This window comes from Rasamsonia emersonii (genome assembly GCF_000968595.1).
Source record: "Rasamsonia emersonii CBS 393.64 chromosome Unknown ctg1118621760014, whole genome shotgun sequence".
NCBI lineage: Eukaryota > Fungi > Ascomycota > Eurotiomycetes > Eurotiales > Trichocomaceae > Rasamsonia > Rasamsonia emersonii.
In genome coordinates, this window is record NW_013563273.1 from 1 (window position 1) to 25998 (window position 25998).

Sequence of the window (25998 nt, forward strand, 5' to 3'; positions counted from 1 at the left end):
GTTCCAGAAGCATAAGACGTCCCAAAGCCAGCAGATCCCAGGGGAGAGTTATTGGCGACGCCCGATGCGGTGGTAGGAGGCGTGGACGTGTTTGAGCCTTTGGCGGTAAACAGCGAGCCCTGCTGTCCTGCTTGATATGATGGATACTGTGTGTACGCATTTGGAGTGTTGTTCTGCCCATGCTGACTGACAAGCCCTGATAGTCCTTGGATATCCCGGAAGCTCGAAGGATTGTCTTGGATACTCAGACTGGATTGCCCGAAAGAGCTGGCTGGTTGCGTAGAGAACGGCTGGCCCACACTCGCATGACTGTAAGCGTTCATCGTCTGCATTCCTGGATACTGCGAAGTCGGGAACTGTGCGCTGGTAAAGGACTGGTTGGAATAATGCTGCTGACTTGTCGATCCTCCGGGATTGAGCGGTGCTTGAGATTGCGTCATCAAGGGTTTCGTAGACTGAGGATTTGTAGGCTGTGACCCCAATTGCCATTGAGACTTCATTACAGATGGCACTGAAACCCCAGAACTACCCAGGCCCGAGTACGTGCTTGCCGCAGACGCCTGGTAGTGATTTGGGAGACCTGAAGCCGTCATCGATTGAGCTGAATAACGTTGAGAGAATGAAGCGGACGATGTGAATTGAGACGACAGACTTCCGGAATGATCAACAGCGTAGTCCCCAGCAAAGCCCGCTCCTGGCTGTGACGAACCCCCGTTGAGTCCAGGTACAGAAGCCAGCTGCTGCGCAGAAGGCTGGTATTGGGATGCACTCCCCGTGTACGTCCCGATCTGACTCGTGGATGAGTATCCAAATGGATTTTGCTGGTGCCCGTTCTATTCCAACGTCAATTCACTTCACGACAGCTTGCACACGCCGGCCAATACCTGATACTGTGACAAACGCCCCGACAGAGACCCAAATAGGTCATGGCCCGATGCAGCCCCGTATCCCTGACCCGAAAGATTCTGTTGATTGTATCCATTATATTCGTTCGCTTTCATGTTGACAGATTGGTTTGGGACCCTGTTCAGCAATCCGGCGGATATGGGCGTAAAGCCACCATTCTGCGAGCCAAAGAAGCTCTATACCACCATCATATCAGCCCCCGACACTTATCTAAAAAGCACACGTACAACATATTATGAGAGACGCTGCCGCATACGGAGATTCCGGCCCTGTCAGACCCCGTCGTCACGCCCCCGGCTGCAGTCAGACTCAGCCCCGTCGCTGCCTGCGGACTGTTCGTCTGCGGTCTCGAGAACGGAGCCCGTGTAGGACCAGTTTCGGTGGAATTCGGCGTCGTCGAAGGAGTGAGGATGACCGGCTCGGTGGGAATCTCCCATTGTGCCTTGCCTGTGGCTCGCTGGACAAAGTACCACTTGCGAGAGAGGCCTTCCCACTGAGCAAGCCTAGATTAGAAGCATGATTCGAATTAGCTTTATCGCTTTTCTTTTTCTTTTCTTTTTCCTTTTTTTTTAAAGTAGACGCTGATATAAAATCAAACGCAGAAGACAGGAATAATTACCAGCCCTCGGGCAAGGCAGGTGGTGGAGACGATGGCCCAGCGCTGTCTTGAGGCGCTTCCTGGCCCATGTCAACAACAGAGGGTAGCTTCCTGTCGCGTGTGGAACTGAAGAGAAAAAGAAATGGGAGACAGAATAGAGAAATAAACAAAGCCCTGATCCGGAACTGGTACGCTAGTGTCAGAATGACTTCCAGCTCGAGGCGGCGGGTTGGTGGAGGAGATGATGAGATGTCTGTCTGTCGCCGTTGAGGCCCAACTCGTGGGGACGCCAAACGAACCTGCGATCCGAACGCTTCCTTCGGGCAGCACCAGACAGCCCCGTCTTTACTTGCTGGACGTCGGGATCGTCGCAGCCTTCACATAAGAAGGAAAAATGCACGAACTGGGGCAGGAAGGACCGTTGTCTGCTGGTGGTGCACGTCCCACGATGACTCGCGGCGGGTCGGAGTTGGCAGTTGACGCCATCTTATCGCGGTGGGGCCTGTCAAGGTTGATCGATTGATAATACACGACACGCAATGGAAGATACTACGAGAAAAAAAAGAAGTATTGCAATCTATACGTGTAAATATCTGTATTAAGCAATATCCACCGCTAAAACAACTATCGCAATATCTAGAGCTTGTGTCAAAAGTCAACCACTTTCTCCACTACTCAATCTATATATTACATGGATACCTGGCTGTGAAGACAGCGACTGTGAGTGAGTTCCAACCAATTAACTCACATACTCCTCCTTCTTTCCATTCTTCTACAATTCTCGGTCAGAACGGTTCGAGAGCAGACAGGAGCGATTCAACTTACGTCAGTTCGGTAGTACTTGACGCCAACATTGATGCCGCTGGCGGTGTCATACGGGAACGGGGCCGTGTAGTTGTAGGAAGGCTCCAAGTGACCCCAGGTGTCCTTGACGGCCTTAAGAATGCCATGGCCAGCAGAGCACTTCTCGTGGGCAGCCGGCACAGGCCAGTTGGGGGAATACTTGGAGTAGTCGTTCGCAGACAGGGGACCTGGGTAGGTCTGGTTCAGGAAGAGGTTGTGGGTGTCAACCTCGTAGTTGACGTATCCGGTCTTCTCCGCAACCAGCTTGAACAGGTTCGCACCGCAGTCCCAGCGGCCCAGGGAAGGAAGACCCCAGTTTGCAGAGACAGAAGCAATAACGGAGTAATGAGTGTAGAAGGTGTCATCGGTGGTTCCCTTGAGGTGCTCCGGCACAGCTCCTCCCAGGAGAACACTGAAGACTTTGTTGGGGACAGTGTAGTTTCCGCTCTCATCGAAAGTGAGCAGGATAAGCGTTTTCTCGGTGAAATAAGGATTCTTCAGCAGGGGTGTAAGCCAGTTGATGGACCACTTGGCAGCGAAGGTGATATTCGTGTCATGCCCGTCGTTGGTCATGTTCGGGGTAACAAAGGCCCACTGGGGAAGACGCTTGTTCTGGAGATCCTGGTAGAAGTTGGTGAAATTCTTAATCTGGCGAAGGCGGAGATCGTTGTCGGTGACCGAGTTGAAGAGGATCAAGGGGTTGTGCTTGCGGACATAGTTGTTGGCGTAGGTCTGCTGGTTGGAGTAGTTGAAGCCCTGGAAGCCAGGGTAAGGCAGTCCCTCCTGGTACTCTCCCCAGGCAATGCCCTTGGTGTCCAGAAGGTCAGCGACGGTCGAAACGTTGTTCGGAATCTGGTGGAAGTTGTCATTGTCCATGCCGAAGTTCTCACCGCTGGCAGCAGCGCAGTAGTTGGGCTCAGACGGGTGGGTGACGGCCCAGTAGTTGGTCAGCAGGATGCCCTCTTTGGCAATTGCTTGCATGTTCGGATCAGCAGCGGCCGTCGCGTAGTCCTGTCACGGCGGGTTATATGAGAATCAACGTGATGCAAAGCGAAGCTGAGGCATTAGCGCGCGCGAGAAAGCCTGACTTACCACATTCTCGAGCCAGATGTCGATGATCCGATCGAACGCAAGACCGCTCACGTTGGACACGGGGGAATAGGGAAGAGTCGTGGCAGCAGCCTTGTTGATCTCGGTGATGGATGGCTCCGTCTCGTTGATCGTGGCCGCAGAGGCCAGACTCACGGCAGCGAGGACGGCAGCAATTGAGGACCGCATCTTGGTGGTGATGTCCAGCAGGTTGGAACTGGCGATGCAATTGCCTTGGGCACAGCTCTCCACCAGACAGCAGATCCAAGAATCATTATATAGAGCATCAGTCACCCACGCGGTGGTGGGATCTCAGTTCGATCCTGCGTACAGCACAGCTCCACACCGTGTCTTCATCGGGCAAGAGGCCAGACTGCCATGGCCGCATTAGCCAGGCACGCAATCAACCCAGGCTTGTCATCTGGCTGTGGTCCATGAATGGCAGCAAGCGTTACGGTCACGCTGCGCAGGAGCAGCATCCGACTCGACCGCTGGCAGCGGGGGAATAAGGTGGAGAGGGCGGGAGGATTCAAGTACCGGTGGCCAGGCCATCGATTCACCTGCCCAAAAGCGCCTAGATGGAGCAGAAACGCTCGGCCGTTGATGCAATATTATTAAACGCCGGCCGTCCGGAAGGCCGTTTCTCTCGGCGCGGCACGTGGTGGAATGGCGGCCCGTGATCGGCGGGTATCGCAGCGGCAAAGAAGCTATCAGCCCTAGACAAGGAAGAATTTATTAACAGTGGCTGTGCACGATTCCACTTGTTGGAGATGAGGATTTCCGTAGAGCAGATCCGAAGAAAATAAAATTAAAGCTGACGATGTTTCTTGCCGCTCTTCCGGAGTTGCATCTTGGGAAGAATACAGGAACTGCCGGAAGCAATTAATAATTATAGCTAGCACGTGTTTTCTTTTCACTTTGCTATCCCTTTCGCTTCCCTGCCTCTCTCTCTCTCTTCTTTTTCTTTTTCGAGTTTCAAGGAATGTAGGCTGAGACTTGTATAGATTAGTAATGACAACGTTTCCAGAAAGAGTACGTTCTGATATCTAAGACAAGCAAATTAGTGAATTTTGGAAAAGGTAAGGGGTAAATTTGAGCACTGGATTATGATATTATTATCCCAGTGAATTTATCACATTCCTAGCTGGGTAATAATATATAATACCTAGGTGACGATGCGTGGGAGGAGCATACACACAGCTAACTATTACCAAGAAAATAATATGACTATGGTGGAGAGTGAAAAAGTACTGTGTACCAGACACTTGAGCAGTCATTCCTTTTAACTATTCACTCACTATTAATTCTTCATTTTCACCTTGTCGCAGATCAAGCTGAGAAATGACACTTTGTTTGACTACATAAGATTGGTTTTTTTTTCTTGGCTTGCCTGGACCAAGTCATGTTTATCTTTAAAGAACTCTTGTCAGCACCTCGTCTGTTCGTTGTGTAGGTCGTGTATTTAGCCCAGGCTGTGGTCGTCGCGGGGATGAATTTAAATAAGTAGACATAGGAATTGAAAGATATAAAGTGACAGATATATTTGTCTCTTGGAGAAATGTATATCGACTCCGTGCCGTCAACTCCACTGTGTAAAGGATTATGGTACGGTACGTACGTAAAACCAGCCAGACGTGATACAAGAGAAGAAGCTCAGAAGACGGTGTCATTGATGTACAGACATACGGTATCTACCTGCCAAGTACAATACATCCGTCTAATCGGAGGGCAAAGGGGAGTGCTGTACAAGAATAATAGGTACCTAAGTCGAGACAGGAAAAGAACAACATGACCAACCACGTGAAGCTTGCTTTCTCGACTAGCACACTGCGTCCACAGCCTCAATTTCATGGGGAATTAATTAAGTAGGAGATGGAGAAGGAGTAGGAAAAGAAAAAAAATAAAGATTCACAACCAGCGACCAGGACTGAACGCCATGTCACCATGCTCCGATCAGAACCCAACCACCTAGCCAGCATGACAATCACAAACTCCTCATGAACTCCAATTCGCAATACCGAAATGAAAAACCGCCAGAGGCTCCACAAAACCATCCGGGAATATGTCACAGAAGTAGTGTGTCATTCGGTGATTCATCACCACGCATATGAGTCGTCCGGCTCCGGGTCCTCGCCATTCCACTCTTCATCACCACTAAGCTCCGAGTCAAGAAAGTCGTCTTCATTGAACTGCATGTCCGCCGGACGAAGGTTGTCGATGCGGAGCTGGACCACGTCGCACATCCCCTGTACATACATGTCTTCCGTGTCATCTACATCGCTGTCCTCCGTGTCAGTGTTCGTCGTTGCGCCCGACGGAGTCTTAGATGCGTCGCTATCGCCGTCCATCCCTGACAGGCGTTGTTGCGCAATGCGAGCACTCTGGCGCTTGACCGGCATCGAAGCCACGTCATCCGCAGGAGCAGCTTCGACAGCAGTCGATTTCGGCAGCTCGTACTTTCTAAGAAATGTACGCTCAATTTTCCGGATCCACCGCTTGCGAAAAGATGCTCGATCCTGCCAGCTCATCTGGACGGTGGCGCTGATGACAATCCGGCGGAGATCTTTCAAATCCGGCGCGGAGTCGACGAGCGACGAAAAAAAGGCAGCGGCCCGGGCTTTGTCCCAGTTGCGGAGTTGGAGCATCTCAATGACCTGCAGTGCCTTCGGCCAGGTCGGGACCTCCCCGGGCCTCAGCAGCTGATCGAAATGAGGCGTGCCATTGTAGTACGGGGGCCAATTGTGCATGATGAAATCGACCAACAGCCGTTCCAGATTTGGGCACGACTCGGCAAGACCCACGATAAAGGAGAGGTTGAGATGGCGGTTGTGTTTCAGCACCAGCTCTCGAAGATGAGACCCGTGGCTGGCTAAAAAGGGCGCGAAACTTTGCGACGTGAGCTCGTCACAGTTATCTATGGTCAGCGAAGTCAGGTTCGTCGGCAACCTCGGCAGGAGCACCTCATTGACAACCGCGCAGTCGGTGAACGACAGGCGACGGAGTTCCGGAAGCTCCCTCAGCGCCGCAGCCAACTTTGTCTCCGTGAGCTCCTCGAGCTCCTGGTCGTTCTCCGCCACCCTCTCATCCGACGGGATCTGAAATAACTTCACATCACGAAGGCCGCGGAAGGGAGCTTCACGATGGCGGATCTGCATCATCACTACCAGATTGCTCGGGTCCATGAAGCGGGCATTCCAGTCAAATGTATGGAGTCGCACATTGCAGCGCTTCAAGGTGTCGAAAATCGAGTCACGATAGGTCCATCGCGGGGTCTGGGTAGACGACATTAGGGGAGCTACTCCATCGAGTCGATGGTACAGCCGAAGCGTCTTGATATGCGGAACCTTTTCGATCAGCTTGGACAGGTCAAAATACCCCGGACCCGACTTGTACGCCAAAACATATCGAACATCCACCAGGAGCTCTCGGACCTTGCTGGCGTAGTTGATAGCGAGTGATTCCTGGGGTTGCGATAAGAGCTGCACGATCCTGTGAGCCTTCTTCGCAGGAATGAGCACCGGTGTGTGATAAAGGGCTGCCAGCGCTGGCTCCGCAAACGCACGGCAGAGGAGGGCAATGTCAACCAGCCATTTTCCCGATGGCAGAGCAATGGCTTCTCTGTAGTCGACCAGAGGATATGACGCAAAGAGGAAGATATTGAACAGGATGTGGTAGGGCAGCGTCGTCCACGGCGGGATCGGGCCGGAGGGTGCGGTGGTCGGTTCTTCCGACATCCGGGGCTCTACTCGTCGACGTTTTCGGGGAGAGTCTCGTGTTGAGCTCTTCGTTTTCTTGCTCGGAGAGTTGTTTCCCGGCCGGGACTTGCGCGGAGGGGAGCGGTGACTAAGGACATGGGCTTGCTGGGCAGCAGCACCATTGGTCAGCACCTCAGGAAATCGGGAGATGACTCGATCGAGGTCCTCGTCTGTCGACGGCTCGCGATACGAGGCCGGGGCACGGGTAGAGCGCCTGGGGCGTTCGGCGGCTGCCGTATCGACACTGACCTGCTGCCTTCTCGACCGGGAGCGCGACGGAGGGGCAGGCCGCTCGTCCTCGCTGCTCTCTGACGTGGTCGCTTCATGGTATGACTGCACCCTTCTCCGGGCGTTGCGAACGGGGCGCGATGGCGCCGATGCCTGTCGGGATGCAGCCATGGCAGCAGCATAGAGGATGATCAGACGCAGGTGTACCTAAGCGGGGCAGAACGGCATGGTCAGATGCGGCCACTGCACGCGGGGACATGAAACATGGGACACTGGCACCAGACAAGCAGCGCAAGTGTCATAATCAGCAAGAAAGGGGCCAGAGAGGCCGGAATCAAGGCGACAGGCGATGCAGGGAGCAGCAGAGGCGAGCAGTGAAGGAGAGAAGGCGAGCAGTCACTCGCCGGCTTAGCCGAATCGGGCAGCGCCGGAGAATCCCGCGCCGAGATCCGGCTTATCGATTAGATAAGATAGGCGCTGCGCCACGTGACATGCTTAGCTAATGCGCGCGGCACGGGATTCAGGGCTAAGCCCTGCTAGATCCCAAAGCGGGAAAGCGCCGCCCTGGTGGCACGGGACGCCCCGCAGCTCCCAAAATAGAACGGCGAAGGCTGAGGAGTCGCGCGCCTCCTGAGCTCCATCGGGATGAGCGCTCGGCTGGCCGACGCATTGAGCTCCTTCTTGTTGCTGTGTCTGTTTGCCTGCTGCTGCTTTGCATGAGATACCCTGATGTGTTGGAATTAGTTGTGTGTGACTGTTTCTGTTGCTGTTGACTGTCTGTTGGTGTTGACGCGCTGGCAGTGTTCGCAGTGTTTCGCTGAATATGCTCTGTTGTGCCTTCGCATTGGGTCTGCAATCATTTGTGCTATTGAGTATTGATTGTCTTGAAGAGGCCGGCCATGGATGCTCCCTACAAAAGTCCGGTCCCCCAGTCCGGAGAGAGGCCCGAATTGGGAGGAAATCAGACGGTGATCCAGCAGTTTGCCAGGTACCCGCCGGGTTTTGAAACTCCTCTGCGGAGTGGTTCTCCGGGCAGTGCTCGAAGCAGACTGGCAGCGTCGACGTCTCCTCCCTTGCGGCGCAAGGAAACGCCGCGCAGTGTGCAGTCGTCGCCCAGAGGCCCGCCGTCTGGCGTGATGCCTCCATCAGCCATGCGGTCTGGCATGTCCATGTCTCCGCCATTGTTCGATGCGAGCGGTCGACAGCGACCGCCCAGAGATTCTCTCGGGGATACGGCAGAGCGTCGGGTTTTGCCTTTGCGGGAATTGACCGACGAGACGATTGACGACGCGTACGTGGCTTTTATCCTGTACTGCAACCCGAATGTTCCCTCATCCGTCGATACAACCGAGCTCCGGAAGAGCTTCCGGTCACCGCCTCGCAGTGACGGGAAGAGTTTTAGCATTTATACTCTGTGGGAGCTCATCCGGAAGCTGGACCGCAAAGAGCTGAAGACATGGATCCAACTGGCCATCGAGTTGGGCGTGGAACCGCCGTCGCTGGAGAAGATGCAGAGCACGCAGAAGGTGCAGCAGTATGCGGTTCGACTGAAGGTGCGCTGACCTCTGGTATTGCTGGCAGTCTGTTGCTGATAAATATGCACAGCGATGGATGCGTGCGATGCATGTTGATGCCTTTTTCGAATACTGTCTCGGCCATCCCCACAGCTACTATATGAGGCTTCCGTCCGCGAGCGGTCCTGCGAGCGAAAGCCGCGATGGAGTGCCGTTAGAGGAGGACTTGGCCCTTCGCGCTCTTGTTCCGGAGTGGAAGCCCAAACGGGGCAGAAAGCGCGCCGAGGATAAAGAAAGCGAGGATGGACAGGCTGCAAAACGTCCGCACCTGGACACGTCGGTGGGCCTGCTGGACAACAATCCGCTGGCGACGCATGCTGCCAATTTCCCGCCCAGCGCCATTCCGTTTAGTGCCTTTCCGGACGATATGGATATTACAGACCCGTGGGCAGCGGCCGCATCTTCCTTTGCCTCGGATGGACAGGGAGTGGACCCGCTGGGCGGCCAGGAGCTGCGCTGGCGGTCTCTCGATCGCGAGGCCTCACCGGCAGGCTATCCACGGTCGGCAATCATCCCAAGACAGCACAATCCGGCGGATATGCTGGCGACGAGCGAGCCGCGGTCGGCAGTGACACCGTCGTCGCGAGAACGGAGTCGCACGCGGCGGCGACGTGGGCCGGCAGTATCATCGGCGTGGCCGAGCAGTTCAGGATCCGTGACGGGCAAGGTGCGAGGACGGCCGCCGAATCGAGGCTCGGCGCCTGGGGGGCCTTTCTCGTCGTTTCCCGCGAATCCAGCGCGGTCGAACACGCCAGGCGATAATGCAAGCATGCGCTCGTCGCCGGCTGTTACGGCCGATAATAACCAGCCCGGGCCCCAAAACAACCAGACCCAAAACAACCAGACTGCAGGGTCAGGCCGACCGCTCACTCGGCCCAGCAAGCTGCAGTTGCAGGTGCCTGAGAATACGGGTAGACCGATCCGGCTGGCGACGCCGCCGACGCTGCTAGTGAACGGGACGGATGAGATTTCGTCGGGGTTTCCACCGAACGGGCGCGAATCGACGGGGTCGAATGTCGATATCGATGGCGGGCAGGCTGGCAGGCCATCACTTGAAGACGTGACGAGGATGCTGGCAGGGAGGATTCTCCATGCGAACGTAGTCGGCCGGTCAGCACCGATCGAAGCAGACGAAGCTCGGGGCCTGGCGCGCGCAGCCGTGGAGCGGTTGCGAGGGATGTATTTGGGGGTACCACTGGACTTGGTATCCATTATATGTGCGATATTTGGTGTGGGCGTGGGCCAAAACGTGCGGCCAGGGTCGTTGACCGTAAAGGTTGCGAACGGGTCGTCGACTACGACAGCTGTTGAGAATGATGGCTCAGTCGGGCAATCCGGGGGACGACCGACACAGACGTATACCCTGACTGTGGACCGGTCGGCTCCTGGACTCAGGTTCAACAGCGAGCTCAGCGAGCTATCACTCTCACCTGAGAACGGACCCTCGAAACAGGACGAGATCGACGCGCTGAAAAACGGCACTGGTGCCGACGAAGCTGCTGAAGATTTCGACATCCCTCTGACAGACGACGAACTCGACAACAATAACAATAACAACACTGACGGAGGAAACGACGCAACATGGAAACAGCGATACCTGCGCCTGCGGCAAACGATGCAGAAGAAAGAGGCCGCGCTGCGCGAGTACAAGCGGAACATTCTGCAGGCGGTGATGGCAGATATATAACCACCACGTTTGTTTTTGTGTGACTGTATATGACTATCTCGGAGTTATTGTGGATGGTAGCTTGCTTTTACGTATGTTGGTATATATGATTTCTTCCTGAACCTACGGCTATGGATATGGATATGGGCACGAACGCTATGATATGGTATGGACGAGTGCGGATTCGGCAGTCGAAATGTTGTATATATATATGCGCTATACCCTATATACCCAATTCTTGCAACGGTAAGATCATGAATGAGTCGTTCGATCGAGATTCCTCAGTCCAGTTGTACAGTACAACTTATAGTCACTACACACTTCTTTCTGTAATTCGGTATACCTGCATAGATTAGGTACGTGTATATGGTTATCATCTACTGCACATACGTTCCGTAGATATGTAGCCTGTATCTTGTAGTAAAGCTTGTACACAGCAATTAGGACTCTCCCTCTCTCTTCTTCGCTCTACTAAGTAGAGGTCTGTCTCCATTAAGCAAGCAAGCTACCTACTAAGTAAAAGTAGACCTAAAGAAAGAAACAAGAAACAGGAAACAGGAAACAGAAAACAGGACAGACAGCCAAGCAGACAGGATCTCAATGAAGTGCAGATAATTAAGCAAGAAAAAAAACAAGCAAGAAAGGAAAGAGGATCCAATTCCACCAAGGAAACTCATAACAGTCCTCCTTCTCTCACTCCCTCCTCTTTTTTTCCTCTTGTTTCTCATTTTCAACTTTTTTTGTTGCTTTTTTTTTTCTAGCTTTTTGTTGGAACAAGTGCTTCATCACGCGTAGCGTAGCATAGCCTAGCGCGTGAGCATTGCATAGCAGCACGACGCGACAGACCGGAAGATAAGACATGGCAGATTCTGCTGTGCATTGTGCAATCCAATCCGAATCCATATCAGATTCAGATTTCAGAAATGGAAAATGGAAATGGAAGTAGAAATGATTCCGTTCAAGCCTCCAAATCCATCTCCGAATGCAGCTCCATCGCAGTCTCAGGCTCAGCCTTAGGCTCAGTCTTGACGACAGACTCGGCCTTGCCTTTGCCCTTGTCCATATCCTCATCCTCATCGTCATCGTGACTATGACAGAACTGCTTAAAGAGAGCCTCAGCGTCTGCGTTGTTGTTGTTGTCGCTAGCGAGAAGAGGCAGGAGGTCCTCGTCCGGAGTCATCAGGCCGTCGTTACTACCATCGTCGCTGTCATTGCTGTCCTCGCCCATCATCTGAAAGCGGACTGTGGCGGCACTAATACTACCACCACCACCACGCTTCTTTGGCGCGGGGGTCGGGGTAGCGATGTCATTGCTAGTGTCGTTTTTCTTGATGCTAATACCAGCACCAGCAGTAATAGTAGCTGTAGTACCAGCAGAAGTAGTAGAAGTCTTCTTGACACGAGACTTTTTCTGCTGATTTTCTTTCACTCCTGCTGCCGCGGCAGTAGTAGGAGCAGCCAGAGAAGTCGGCGACTTGCGCTTTTTACCTGAGCCACCACCGCTGCTGTGTTCTCCCTTGGGAGTAGGGGTTTCAGTGGCAGGACCAGCACCAGCAGTAGTAGACGTAGTTCCCTTGGCAGGCTTTTTGGGCGTTTTAGGGGTTGCGGGGAGAGAGGAAGAATTGCCAGTGGTGCCAGTGTTAGTGCTGCTGAGTGGGCCGCCGCCGTTTGGGTCGATGCCGTTTGCTTTCATCATGCGCTCGTAGCGCTTTGCCCTGGGTGGAGAATAGCATGTTAGCATGATGATGAAGATTGTTGTATGCGTATACATGTATGCATATGTATACAGGATAGGGTTGTCGACTGGAGAGTAGGGTTCTGTAAAGAAACGAAAGAGGATATGGTATGACTTACGCGGCTCCTTTACTCACGATGTTACATTCTTTGGCAACGCCCTCGAAGTCGACCTGTGGGAGATACGCGTCAGCCAGGGAAAGTCTATTTCGTTATTGTTCAATGAAGACACGCGGGCTGAATGGATTCGAGCAGAAGAAATCCAAACAAAATCACAGTCATGAACGAAGGAAACATGGATACATGAATACATGAAATGTATGTATATGGCAGGATGGATGACAGATGAGGATTCCGCTTACCCGTCCATTACTCGAATTGCGGACGCAGCTCAGCAGAAACTGGAATTGCTCGTCGACACTGATGCGCGACATATTGCCTTGTATCAGCGTGTCGATCTGAGCGCTAGTTCTTGGACTTGAGTGTAGATGAGAGAATGGCTTTCCTTAACGTGCCGAACTGGAGAAATGATACAGCCAAGACTGTCGAGATGGCTGGATGAAGATGAGAGTTTTATCTTGATGTGACACGTCTGTCTGTGTCAGGGAAGTGATAAAAACAAGAGAAGACAGTGATGGACAGGAGAAATTAAACTGCCGCGAGGGAACGACAAGGACAGAAGAGTGATTCACAGACAGCCAGACAGTCTCGTCTGTGGAATCTGGTCCAAGGCAGTCTAGTCGTCGTCCAGTCTGGCAGTCTTGTTAGGATGATAAACAGAGAGAGACAAGAGGCGACAGAGCTAGGATTTGTTGGTAAGGGAAGGATCTGTCTGTAGAAAGATAGACAGGATCGTGGCAGAGGGAGGAAAGAAGGAGGATGACAGAGAAGATGAAGAAGAGAAGAAGATACACAAAGCTGTGCCTGTACAGAACTAGGGTCATGGCAGCTGAGTCTCTTTCTCGGCGTGCCCTACCTAGACTGTATTGTCTTGGTGATAGACAGGCAGAGATGGCGGGAAACGGGTCTCAGTCTTAGTGTGAGCATTAAATATCTATCTTTAATCATTTCCTGTCTTCTGGTTTGTCTGATTCAGAAGATTCATAGACAGTAGATACAGGAGTTACATATCTAACTACCTAATGTATGTACAGTGTAGCCAAACGTAGTCCTAGAGATAAAAGAAAGAATAGCGCAGAGAAAGAGCGAAACAAACACATAAATAAAGCCTCACTCGCAGAGAGCAGGGAAGGCTACAGGCATGAAAGGACAGGAACTGAAACAGAAACAACAAGAGAAAGAAAGACAGTAAGACAAAGAAGCAGTTAGTATCCAGGACTACGCTCAGTCTATCTCCTTCTCGTGAGGTTGATTGATTTGATTTGTTTAAACTGCGATGAGGAGAGCTAATATGATCTGATTGAATCATGTCGATACGATATCTATATGGATAGAATAGTGCAGGAGGAACAGATACATGCAGACCAGGACGGGATATCTGTAGAGATATGGAGACAGCATGGATACAATGGAGGTGCTAGTCTATATACCATAGCCAGATTACTTCCGTTTTGACGCCGTCAAAAACCCACCTGGTCGAGAAGAGAGGAAAGGGAGGACCTTCTAGATCTTCAACATCGCTCCGCTTGGCAAGTCAGCGCTTCTACGCATCTATCTATTTGTCTATCTCACTGAACTCCTGACGCAGAGAAAGGAAAATAACAGTCAACACGAATATGAATATGAATAGGAATATGAAATGAAAGCTCTCTGTATTAGAACTATCCCGCTACCTGCTCGCAAGCCTGAAGAAATCCCCGCAGTAAGAACTGCCCCAACAATCCATTCGACCTTCAACCTTCTTTCGATGGGCTTCACCCCAATTACATACAGGAAGCGTCACGAGCTGCAGGAGATAGGATATGGAATGCAAAACAACAGCCAGAGCAAGACCTTCCTTCAGTCGTGATGGATGATGGATGGATGGATGCATTGATCATCCGATGGATGCGTCAGATCAAAATCCAACCTCCACGACACAACAAAGTCAAGTCAAGAAGAAGCAGAAAGAAAGAGAAACAAAATAGCAAAAGAAGGGAGTCGATCACGAATGTCATACTCTGCCAAATCGAATCCGACTCGGCTGGAAGAGAACAGACCCAACTTGTCGTCAGGGCGTCAAGAGTCAATCACACGATCCACACAACTCATATTGTAACGATCATCATGCGGGAATGTGATCTCTGATCCACCTGCTAGTGCTTAGCGACAGGAGTGGCCTCGTCTTCGCCATCGCCCGATGCAGAGGCAGTCTTCGCCGCAGTCTTCGACTTGGCCTGGACCTCCTTCTGCACGTGCTCAGACCAGCGCTCCCAGTCCGCGTAAGCAGAGGGGAATTCAGAAGACTGGTTGTTGTTGACAACACCATTCTTGGGCAGCGGGTTAGGGTTTTTACGACCAGCGATGTTGCGAGTGTCCGGTGGCGCGGGAACATCTTCCATGTTGACGGACGGGTCGAAAGAGACGGAGGACTTGTTCACCGGCTTGCTGGCGCCAGGACATGCACGGCGGCCTCGCTTGGGAGGGACAGCGTTGACGCCAGAGCCAGAGGCCGCGGCAGCAGGATTCGGAGTCGGCGTGGCTTTGGTCGTGCTCTCCGGGAAACAGGAAGACTCGTTCGCGGAGGAGGGAATGACGGGCGTCGCGGGCAGAGGAGTCTTCGCAGCGGAGATCGGTCCCTGATTCGCCTTTGCGCCTTTGCGAGGACGACGGACGTTGGCCTTCTTCGCGGTGACGGGGACGGGAGTGGCCTCGTCGGATTCTTTATCCTCATCGGAATCAGCCTCGACTTTCACTGGAGTCTTGGCCGGGGTCGCGAACGAAGAAGACTCCTGGCTTGAAGAAGCAGGGCCAGCAGCAGAGTTGCCGCCGTCCTGGCTGGTGATGACACAGGAACCGCTCTTCGCGCCCAGATTGAGGCCGTATTTCTTTCTCAGAGCGCGGAAACGGTTGCCCATGGCGGGGATACTTTTGTTGCCCAAGGCGTTGGTCACCTTGGTCAAGTTGACCTGGCCAGAGGTGTTAGAGAGAAGCATGTCACGTTGAATAATGTTTCATAGTAGATACTGTCTATCAATGTATACATACATACATGTATTTCGTACACATATGTATGTATACGTCGACAGACAGCTTGAAAAGGACAAAAATAACTTACAAGACCATCAGTGTCGATAGCACGGACACATTCAACGAGGAAAAAAGCTTCTTCAGGCTTCATTTCGCGGGCGGACACGGCGCCAGATTCCGTGGCTGCAGCCAGAGCCTTCTTCGGAGGCATCGTGATGAATGTACGATCAAGGGGAACGTTTGATATGATCAGATCTGATGTCAGTCAGCAGTCAGCATGATATTGCATGTATGTAGGGAGGAGAAAGGTGAGTGAGTGGATGAGCGTGGAGAGTCACGTCCACATGAAAGCAATACAAGCGGAAGAGATCCAGCTCACGTTATGAAAGGTCACCCACAACTGCAAGGTGCAGCCGAGGCAGCTGGTAAGAGGATGCTTGTATTCAGAGCAAGGTATTGACAAGGAACCTAATAATATTGAGATGGTTCGCTGTGCTGTTGCTTACCCGGATGAAGCAAAAGATGACAGATGTAGCGCAGAGAAGAGCAACGCGTAGAGGAGGGAGAAAGAAAATTTAAGTGACAAGAAGCGTGAGGGAGAGATTTATGGCACGTCAACGTGTGAGCGTGTATATGACACTAGGATCAACGTTTCTGCAGTGACTGAGAAGGCAGCGCAGCGGAGCCCTCTGCTCGGCGATGATCTCAATTGGTAGAGTCTGGCTGGATGCGTTACGCGGGGTTACAGTGGATGGCCTAGCTGTTGTCATGGTGAACGACAGGCAGGTGGCTGGTAGAGCAGATATCGATGAGTGAACGTTGAGATGGAAGTGAACGGCTGGATGGTGACCTTACAAGCAGCGGAATTACTACTGCATGATGACTGTAAATGGGATGTCTACAGATGGAATACAACAAGGATATGTCGGCAGAATCTGATAATTGAAGGAGTTCTTGCCAGAGGGTGACAGCACATGAATACCAGGTACACTGCTGGCTGTAGGGCAAATTACTACGAAGCCCGCCTAGATAGGACAGAAGAAGACGAAAATGAAAATCTGCTCTGTCGGACGCTCAACAGGGGCAACTACATCCTCTTCGCAGCCAGGAAGGTCAGAAGACCTCGAGTAAATTCCGATTAAACGGCCAATAAAGCTACGCAAGAATCCATATTTCGAGTCCCATCTGCTGGAAAGGACGTATCAGTTTACAGTATTGGAATCTCGTTTGTTTCCGTGTGGAATAAACCCAGCAGTGTGTCAATTCAATCATCAAACGCGGGAATTGAAGGGAGCATTTAAAGAGAAGAAGAAGTAGAAGAAGAAGAAGAAGAAGAAGAAGAAGAAGAAGAAGAAGAAGAAGAAGAAGAAAAAGAAGGGTAAAACAATATAGAAAACGACAAAGGAGACGAATATAAGATTATACCTCGCTTTTAAATGCATCTTCGCTTCTCTTCGGTCCTTTTATTTTCTTTTTTAAGAAAAGATTCATTGGCATGATGGAACAGCACGCAAAGAAATTAGGGGTGCATCTGGAAGAATTAAAAACCTAAGTCCTATCTCGCGTAGTCAGGAGATTCATGGCTACCAAAGGCTCGATTATTCCTTCTCGAGACAGGGCACATAGACAGAAAAAGTCAACAAGAGCAATACATCATCAGGAAGAGGAATCAGAAATATAAAACGGGAACAAGATTCAGCCTTGACAACTACGCTATTTATCGCCGTATTGGGCCTGATCTACATTCCAAACGACACTGCAATAGCAGCTGAGTAGTAAATATATTTTTTTGGAGAAGGCTCATGAATAAGACATACCCGGGTAAATCATCAAGATTGGACTGAAGACAGATATATTGATCAGAGATTGAAATCTACTCTCTAAATAAATCTTCTTCTCATCAATCGTACATCTCGGCCATCACAGGCAACACCTATTCCATGCTGGGCTCCACCTTGACAAAAATATCATCCAGACCCCGTTCATCCCTGGGCTCGATCTTGACTGGCGCCCACGTCGGCTCTGGCCGTGCTGGCGGGACGCTGGACATGAAAGGATTGAAACTGACTGGCGGGTTCAAGGACGGTATCGGAGGATACTGGGGCTGGCTGTAGTCGGGGAAGTGCTGATGTTGATGCTGTTGTTGCTGCTGCTGCTGCTGCTGCTGATTATTCAGGGCCAGATCGGCTGGAGCGACAGTCAACAAAGGATAAGGCGGCGCCGTAGACAGCGAGTTCCCCGACGCAGGCACCAGACCAGACGGCGACATGGCAGTCGGCAGCGTGGACAGCATCGGATCAGGACCGGGCTCACGCTTGACCAGAGGGCTCATCTGCAGGGACGGCTCTCGCTGTTCCTCCTTGATGAAGTCTGGAGCGGGTCGTTTCTTCGGGTTCTCCTTCTCTGAGAGATCGCCCTTGGCGAACTTGCCCAGTTTGCTGCTTTCCTTGGTGGGCTTCTTAGGTCTCTGGGCGCGAGGCACGGTGGGAATGCCTTCCATGTGCTGGCGGAAGCGCGAGAAGCGCATGCGGGCGGCGTGGCCGTTGGAGATGTCCAGCTGCGACGCCACCAGATTCCAGTCGACCTGCATCGTCAGCAAAGAAGCTCATCCTCACGGTTGGACCTACACTTACAGATTTCAGATCGAGCTGTTTCAGGATGGTGTAGAGGAACTTGGCTGTCTGGCCGTCGGCAGGCATCGTCTTGCTCCGGCGGAGAGTGGCCATGCTGGCAGTGATTGGAGTAGCAGAGAGAATGCACTGAGGCCAGGCTCATGCACTGCCGAATTGTGTGAGCATGAGGATGTGCTGGGCAGCACGGGCAAGAATAAATATTCAGACGATGGCAGCATGGCGCTGGCAGGGCTGCCGCCATCCGGCAGACAATGAATGCAGACTGCAGAGAGAGAAAAGACACGGTCGGAGGAGCAAAGGAGACTGCATTCTTTGTGATGATGAGACAGAAGCAGTCATCCAGTCGGATGAAACAGCTGAGCAGACAAAGACAGGGGTCTGTATGTGCTCATTCTTTACCGCTGTTCTGCTGTCTGACTATTGCATTGTCTTTGAATCTAGGCTTTGTCAGCTGTCTTGTTGCTATTTGCATGTTCTTTATCCTGTTTATTTCTGTCTTGCTTTGATGGTGTTTGCCTGGCGTGCCGCACAAAGGCTTGAGATATCAACTGACCTAGCAGCCCTCAGACAACTGTCTCAAAGGACATTGTGAAGGGCCAACTGTTTCTCAGCGAGCTCAGGGGAGCGTCAGTCAGGGGTCTAGCAGTGTTCGTTTATTTCAATCTCGACTGCTCTAACAGGACCGGTCTTAGCAGCGCCACTAGTCGTTGAAGTCGATCCGCGAAGATGGATGGTCTGCCAGATAGTCTATTCTAGCTCAATCACCATCCTTCTTAGTGGATAATAAATGCCTGTCTCTAATCGAGCGGTATGTCCAGAGCTGCAGACTCAGCGACAAGTAGTACAAATGATCGAACACCGCTCTTCGTCTGAATTCTTGACCTTGTTCGATTTGAGGATACCGTACGATTCAACCTTTCTCGCGTCAAAATGCGCGTCTTGTCAAAGTCGCGTTCACGCGAATCTAGCGTGTTCTGCTTGTCGCAGCATAAGAAGGCTGATATTCCATGGACGTGGATCAGGTTTTCATCGATCTTATTGTCAGGAAAGAACTTCCAATATTGCATTACATTGTGAGAATATTGGCCGTCATGACGCATACCAACGTCAAGCGAGACAATAGAAAGCGCTCGCGAAGTGTTTCGACCATGTCGAGGAAGAGTCCTGTCGAGAAGGCAGAAAAGTCAGACAAGCCCAAGTCCAGGACCGGCGTCAGAAGAAAACCGGTCAATTGGACCGACACGAAGAACATGTGGCTTCTGCTGGCCGTCCTCCGGCAGATCCAGTCGCCGAATATCTGCTTCGAGACGGTGTCGAAGGATATGGGATCCGAGGAGTTCGGACCGGCGCAGTGCCGGTAAGACAGTGATCTTCTTTTGGGAATTAGTCTGACCAAGATTCTGACGGACATGATATAGCCGCCAGTTTGAAACACTCCAAAAGATAGACGCAGCCGTTGCGAAGGAACGGGCCAAGAAGGAGAGCAACGTGGATGTTCCCGTCGTCCATGTCGAGGATAGTCGACACGATGAGTCGGTTGGATATTCACCAGAACCAGTTCCGATTACTCCTGTCGTCAACCGGATTGACGAGGAGTTCTTTTGCCCGCAGACACGAACAGATGCAGAAGTTCGTTCAGAGAGCAGCTTTGACAACTCCTATTCCACTCCGAGCCTAGGATCAATGACCGAGCCTCCCAGCCCTCTCTCCATGTCCTACTCCCAAGGAGGATCCTCCAGCGACTCACGACCTGTCACAAGCTCCTCGATGCGCCGTGTCGTGCCAGAAGTCCATGTCAGCAGCCATATCACCACGTCCCAAAGACAGGATTACCCGCGCGAGCGTCGCAATGCAAGGCCAGCCCAGATATCATCCCCTAATCGGGTCCAGAGAGGGTCGAATCCGCGACGGAATCGTGAGATAAGGGAACCAGGCTACCATGGAGTAGCTAAGCAGCATTATCGAGACCGTCGGCGCTATAATCGGGGAAATTCCTACCGGGAGGTTTCGCATCGGGAGCGGCATTGACAGTGCTGATGGCTCTATAGGTTAGTATGGAGAATGAACTTTGGTTTAATATGTCATGGAACAAGCATCGTTGACTGACTGTTTGCAGTAACGGCATCAGATATGATACTGCAATACCTGCCATTAAGGATGTATGATACACGGACGTCCCAAAAGCCACATTCTTGTTTATATGTATGTTTTAAAATCCTATACCAATAGGATCCGAGATGGAGCATTCCTCGGAATTCATCCTATCCTATCTGTTATATTGTCTGTAGAGTTTCATGCCGCGCTAGCCGTAGATATGATCCGGAGGTGGAATTTGAATTTATATATCCACTGCAATTTCTACCTAATTTAATACTTTCGTCAGACTATTCCTCAGATGTGATACCCCAGCACTCGTCATATTCAGATTCCTCTTCGTCTCCTGTCCTCTCCTCCGGTTATTAGTTGCTACCAGCTGGATGTGATCATCTTTATCAGCGAGAAGGGGTATGGCTGCTGTCCTTCTACTTGGCCACGTATTGCTTCTTAATATTCTGCAGACATTTTCGGCTGATTCGTTGTTCCCTTCGGCCAGCGTAGAGAATCAAAGTGCTGCACTGAATCTCGATGGCGTTCGCATTCTTAGCAGCGCTGCTGCTTCCCTTAACGTTTCATGCCCTTGGGTGAACTGTGTTCGTATTCCACTATGTCACACGTAGAGATATACGCTCGTATCGCCATATTCTAAACAATTTTTTACGTGCATCGTTTCCGCAAGCCAGATTAATCGAGTCCGGACATAGCCGCTCCTTGCGTCAACAAGCGTATACTCTACAACCGGGTTTTCGGGATGGATCGCTTTTGTTTAATCTGCCACCCAGAAATGCTGGTTGCTCGCCTGCTTCATAACGACGTGCTTGCGCTTTCTGGGGGTGACATCGTCAGTAGTGCTGGATGGGAGAGGCTCCATATTCAGTTTCTCTTACCGCGTCTCTGTCCTCTGTTCTGGATATTTTTTCATCCAATGGTGATCATTAGATGTGATACTGGGACGTATGCCGAATCCAGACTCATACTACATCTAAATTTTGTATCTCTTTACGCAGTGCTGGCCCTGAGATATGACACGGAGGTGATCCTATATTCCGATTCTTAATACATCTGCCATCCATCTCGTATTTTCGATGCCGCTGTGACTAGGTACTGCATCGAGGAGGTCCATAACTTCAGATTCCCACGCCCTTTTGTCCTGCACTATCGATTTCATGCTTTCATGAGATGTGATACGGAGGCGGTCGCTAAATTAAGATTACCCTCTTTTTCTCTACTATTGATTCATGCACTGCTTTCAGCAGATCAGATCTCAAGGCGGGCTCCAGATTCAGATCTCTCCGCCTGTTTCATGTAATCCCTTCATCAAATGTGCTACGGCGGGGGTCCCTGAATTCAGATCCCTACTGCATCTCTGTCCTGTGGTATAGAAATGCATTCATCGGATCGCATACGGAGGCGGCCCCTAGATTCAGATTAGCACTACATCTCTGCCATATGCTATAAACTTCACTCTCCTGATTAATTTAGGGCCCGAAAAGCTTCTTCTCCCTTCCTGTATAGAGCGTCATGTCTCGTATCTTCCCCCACGCACACTCCGGGACCCGGCAGGCAGTTAATCGCATCAGGACCTCCATTCCCTGCACACGCCGAGAAGCCCTAAGTGTCCAGACGTGTGAATGTAATCGTTGCCTTGAGCGGATCTACCGTTCACCAGCCACCTCTTTTTCCCCTATATATCTCCTCTCACATCCTCTCACCATCTTAGTCTTCTCTTCTCTCTACCACCAACCGAGACACCGCGTCAAGCATACTCTTATCTCGATTGCATCTGATCATACATCTTCTTCGATCATCCTTTCAGTCTCCAGAATATCCACAGAATTAAGATGCCTGCGTGGGAGGCTCCGGCTGAGCGGAAGCTCCTGCTTCTGCTGGTGGTTAACTACAACCTCGGTGCAACTCCTTCTGGAAGGGATTGGAATATTCTGGCGAACAGAATGGGAGTGGGATACACCGGGGAGGCGTGTCGGTAAGTAGCCTTTTTCTACATATTTCCCTCCTATCTGTGCCTGCAAGATGAGACACCTGTCTGGCTGTGCCCTGGCGATGGTTGCCGGGACGTTTACGTGCAGCAGCAGCAGAAACATAAACGCTGGGCTATTACACGCTGCACAACTTTCTTCTCCCTCTTCCTCTTCTCCATCACGTGCTGTCTCCATCTGCACTCATCGTCTTGACCACCATCCATCCTGCTATCGCTCTCCTTCACATTATCATCACGTTACTCCTGTATTACTTCTGTCCTCTCATCTCGTCCTGTCTTTGCCCGTGTCATCATGCCCGAGTGGAACAAGGAGTACGAGCGTCTGCTCCTCGCTACTCTGGTCGAGGTCAAGCAGATCCACGTCACCCGCCAGGAATGGGACCTGATTGCGGAGAAGATGAATGCTGGCTTCAGCTGGAATGCCTGTCGGTGAGACAGACATTTGATCATTTTTCTTTCTGTTTCTTACACTTCAATAAATCTGACGAATCATGCTAATATAAATACAGCCAGCATTTCGCGAAACTGAAGAAAGAGATCGCGCCGATGAACCTCGGCGACGCCTCTGCTCCTTCTACCCCAGCGGCGCCCAAGACCCCCTCCAAGCGCACGACGACTGCTAACACCCAGACTACTCCAACTCCCAGCAAGTCCACCTCTCGTAAACGCAAAGGCGCAAATGTATCGACTACCGACGAACAGGCGACTCCGACCAAGCGTCGTAAGAGCGCCGCCAAGCCAGCTGTCTCGTCTGGACTTGCTTCTGAGCTGAGCTCTGAGTATGTCCACGAGTCCTCCGAGGAGGAGCCTCAAAATGGCAACGAGAGTGCGAACGCGGATGACGACGCTGCTCCGGCCGGCGAGAAAGTCAAGACCGAGTAGGCGCATTCCGCTATCGACTGGCTGGCACGGACTTGATGATGATCGGTAAGCTACTCTTTTCCTACCTGCTTCTTTCTTATGCATGATGTGAACACGACTGTATTGCATTCGCTGTACTGTACTCTGTTGGATACATGTACTCGATCCATGCATGCACATGTCACCTGCCGTCGCTAACCCTAACTACTTGCCCAACAGAGCGATCCCGCACCGCTTTCTGTACACCATCACGATCAATCGATCCTTCATCTCTGACGCAATGCAGTCGAATCAACCGACTCCACAATTCTGGTAACTCTCGACTCTCATCAATTGATCTATCACTATTCGTTTGAACGTGACAGTCGTGCCTTGTTGCCGACTCGATTTGCTTCTTTGCTTTGGTTTCGTTGCTTTGGTTGCTTGGTTTTGTTTTGAATGGATGTAACTCGATAAAAAGGCCAAAATCATAAAAAAATAAAAAATAAAAAAATAAAAGAAAGGGAATGAGTATGGGGTTTAGTTATTCTAGTCTAGTTTAGTTGAATTGAATGAATCGATCGATCAATAATCAGGATACTTCCTCAGCCACCGTAGACTGTTCTGTCAAAAGATACGGTAGTTAAGGAGGTCGGTAGATATCAATCGCGTCTTTTCCATCCATTGTATGCCATCCGCTCTTGTCCATTCTGACAAAGGACGGAGTAATCGACTGCTCTTGTTGATTCTGCCAGCATCCTACTACTGCATCCTGCCCATCTGCAGTCGCTGTAGCTGCCACAGCAGAATGGAAACTCTGCATAGATAGATAGAGATGTATATCTCCCCAGAGGAGTGTGTGCCTACATAATCTACGTAGTCGGTATTCAATCAGAATTAGACTACCACACAGTTGTATGTCCCTAGAAAGTAAATAAAATAGAGACGATCACTTAATCCGTCGATTATTCCAATACAAACTAAAGCAATCAAGAGTGAAAATTCTGATAGATTGAACTATTCAGAACGGTGAGCAATAGATAATACTAAATTCCCTTCTGTATATCTGTCCTCTGATCTATTCCATATTTCCCGCCGTATCGTGGCTTATCATGCAATCTAATGCAATCCAATCAAATTTTTCAATCTGACCAAATCTAACCCACTCTGATTTTAAGAAGTATTATCTTGACCACTGCCTGCTAGATATCGACGTCCGAAACGAAACAAATCACAGAAAAGGAAGAATGAATAATAGACGGTCTCCAAGGCTCGGGATATGTCCAATCGAGAGGGCGTAGTGACCTATGTTCTAATAATGATTAGTCTGGTATCGATACTGTAGCATGGCACTGTATAAGATATCTGTATTGTATCGAATGGTAGGGATGGTAGAAACAATGTCATAGCATACCGTATTTTTCAATGCATTCGCCAGGGATATTCAAGGACTGAACGCAGATAGAAATGATGGACCCATTCCCGTTCGTCTTTCGTATGCCATGCTTATTCTTCCTGTCAAAACAAACCTATCTGATCGGATCCTTCATGCGAAGTAAGCAGTCAGCCATCCATTCAGTCAGTTTGCAGCTGCCTTCGTCCACTCGTGATGTCGATATTATAGAATATCAAAGGGGAATTTCAACAGAAGGAAAAGGGACCGTACCTTCGGTATGATATCCACCTATCTCACCAAGCTTCCAAGATGTGCACCGCGTGAAAGAGTGATTTTCCTCCATTTCTCCCTTCTGTAGAGGTCCAACTGGTCCAGACGAAGATGCAGTTCCAAGTCTAGTCCAAGAACCAGTCCAACTCCCCTAGTCCATGTCAACCTCACAAGCATCGGACAGTACCCGCAGAAAGGCGTAGAGCAGGTAGAAGACACAGCAGAACCAGATAACGGACATAATCCAGTCCTGGGTTTTCGTGGACATGATATCGTCGTCTTCGGACTTCTTTGGCTGGAATCGGTGTCGTTTCCGGTTCGTCTTGCGGAAGAAGCGTATTGCTGGCATTCCTTGCCCTGCCGGCTTGACTTGCTTTGCCTGCTTGGCTTGTTTTGCTGCAGTATGGCTATGTCTTTCTTGTAGCATATACCGTTGGAAGAGTAGTATGTCTCTGATAGACATGATAGACCGCGTACCTAGCACCAGATCATCCAGACGCTTCACACGCTCCTAGCTCAGCCCTTCCTGTCGCTGTATATGCATCGCATCGTTTACTGCACCGCTTAGTCGTCGCCGCCGAGCCCATACAGTGAATTGCAGGCACTGGCATGGCTAGAGAGAAATATCTAAGGGGTGCGAAAGTTTTTCTCTCTCCTCCTGCTCCTCCTCTCTCTCACCAACGCTCCTCACATACTCACGCTGCAAGTTAGATCATCTTCAAGTCCCATCTCAAGACCTTTTTTTCGATCAAAAGAGCCTTCAAAATGGGTAGAAAATGGTCTAACAAGCATGATGCTAAGGTAAGTTGGTTTCGCTGTCTCTCTGTTTGGCTGGTTGGCTGTCTGCATGCATCACCTGCATCCTGAACATCACCACTTCTGAGTCTGCGGCGGGCCTCCGATGCACAAGATCAGGGTAGCCGCTAGATGGATTCATCCGCTGGTTTCCTGATCTTAGTCTGGGGCGGGCCTGCGATGGAGATGTACTCAGCATCATTTGTCCTGATTCATTCATCTTTCTGCACATCTGAGATGGGGGTGTCCTTCAGATGCAGATTTTGTTGAAGCGTCTGTCCTGATTTGTATCCGTGATATTGTATTCGGAGTTTGCTGATCGGATGTGATGTCCTTTCTTTATGGCTTTCTGTTTTCCATTCCCATTATTGTGCTTCTGTTGGGCAACATCTCTGATGAAGACCACAAATAATGTCCTCTGTGTCTGTGTCTTATGTATTCATTTA

The 25998-nt window shown here is 50.9% G+C and overlaps 8 protein-coding genes across 8 annotated transcripts; 3 read left to right on the top strand and 5 right to left on the bottom strand.

Moving 5' to 3' along the window:
- Positions 1 to 2: 2 nt before the first annotated feature.
- On the bottom strand, positions 3 to 3625 carry T310_2082 (uncharacterized protein; the record flags this gene model as incomplete). The annotated part of the gene is made up of 8 exons (XM_013475009.1): positions 3 to 833; positions 885 to 1082; positions 1163 to 1409; positions 1526 to 1630; positions 1804 to 1856; positions 2253 to 2276; positions 2330 to 3358; positions 3440 to 3625. Coding segments are annotated over 8 exons (2673 nt in total), but the record flags the coding sequence as incomplete, so codon positions are not given.
- Positions 3626 to 5532: 1907 nt separating this feature from the next.
- T310_2083 (uncharacterized protein) lies at positions 5533 to 7590 on the bottom strand (the record flags this gene model as incomplete). Its single annotated transcript, XM_013475010.1, has 1 exon — positions 5533 to 7590. One exon carries the CDS (start codon positions 7588 to 7590, stop codon positions 5533 to 5535), a length of 2058 nt encoding a protein of 685 aa, XP_013330464.1.
- Positions 7591 to 8555: 965 nt separating this feature from the next.
- Positions 8556 to 10680, top strand: T310_2084 (ARS binding protein Abp2; the record flags this gene model as incomplete). Its single annotated transcript, XM_013475011.1, has 2 exons — positions 8556 to 8972; positions 9025 to 10680. The coding sequence occupies 2 exons, from the start codon at positions 8556 to 8558 to the stop codon at positions 10678 to 10680; spliced, it is 2073 nt and encodes a 690-aa protein (XP_013330465.1).
- Positions 10681 to 11617: 937 nt separating this feature from the next.
- T310_2085 (uncharacterized protein) lies at positions 11618 to 12763 on the bottom strand (the record flags this gene model as incomplete). The annotated part of the gene is made up of 3 exons (XM_013475012.1): positions 11618 to 12374; positions 12514 to 12597; positions 12756 to 12763. The coding sequence occupies 3 exons, from the start codon at positions 12761 to 12763 to the stop codon at positions 11618 to 11620; spliced, it is 849 nt and encodes a 282-aa protein (XP_013330466.1).
- A 1885-nt stretch (positions 12764 to 14648) lies between these two features.
- Positions 14649 to 15733, bottom strand: T310_2086 (uncharacterized protein; the record flags this gene model as incomplete). Its single annotated transcript, XM_013475013.1, has 2 exons — positions 14649 to 15461; positions 15611 to 15733. 2 exons carry the CDS (start codon positions 15731 to 15733, stop codon positions 14649 to 14651), a joined length of 936 nt encoding a protein of 311 aa, XP_013330467.1.
- A 1722-nt stretch (positions 15734 to 17455) lies between these two features.
- On the bottom strand, positions 17456 to 18248 carry T310_2087 (uncharacterized protein; the record flags this gene model as incomplete). Its single annotated transcript, XM_013475014.1, has 2 exons — positions 17456 to 18106; positions 18156 to 18248. The coding sequence occupies 2 exons, from the start codon at positions 18246 to 18248 to the stop codon at positions 17456 to 17458; spliced, it is 744 nt and encodes a 247-aa protein (XP_013330468.1).
- Positions 18249 to 19246: 998 nt separating this feature from the next.
- On the top strand, positions 19247 to 20183 carry T310_2088 (uncharacterized protein; the record flags this gene model as incomplete). Its single annotated transcript, XM_013475015.1, has 2 exons — positions 19247 to 19512; positions 19574 to 20183. The coding sequence occupies 2 exons, from the start codon at positions 19247 to 19249 to the stop codon at positions 20181 to 20183; spliced, it is 876 nt and encodes a 291-aa protein (XP_013330469.1).
- Positions 20184 to 22543: 2360 nt separating this feature from the next.
- T310_2089 (uncharacterized protein) lies at positions 22544 to 23133 on the top strand (the record flags this gene model as incomplete). Its single annotated transcript, XM_013475016.1, has 2 exons — positions 22544 to 22680; positions 22761 to 23133. The coding sequence occupies 2 exons, from the start codon at positions 22544 to 22546 to the stop codon at positions 23131 to 23133; spliced, it is 510 nt and encodes a 169-aa protein (XP_013330470.1).
- Positions 23134 to 25998: the final 2865 nt, after the last annotated feature.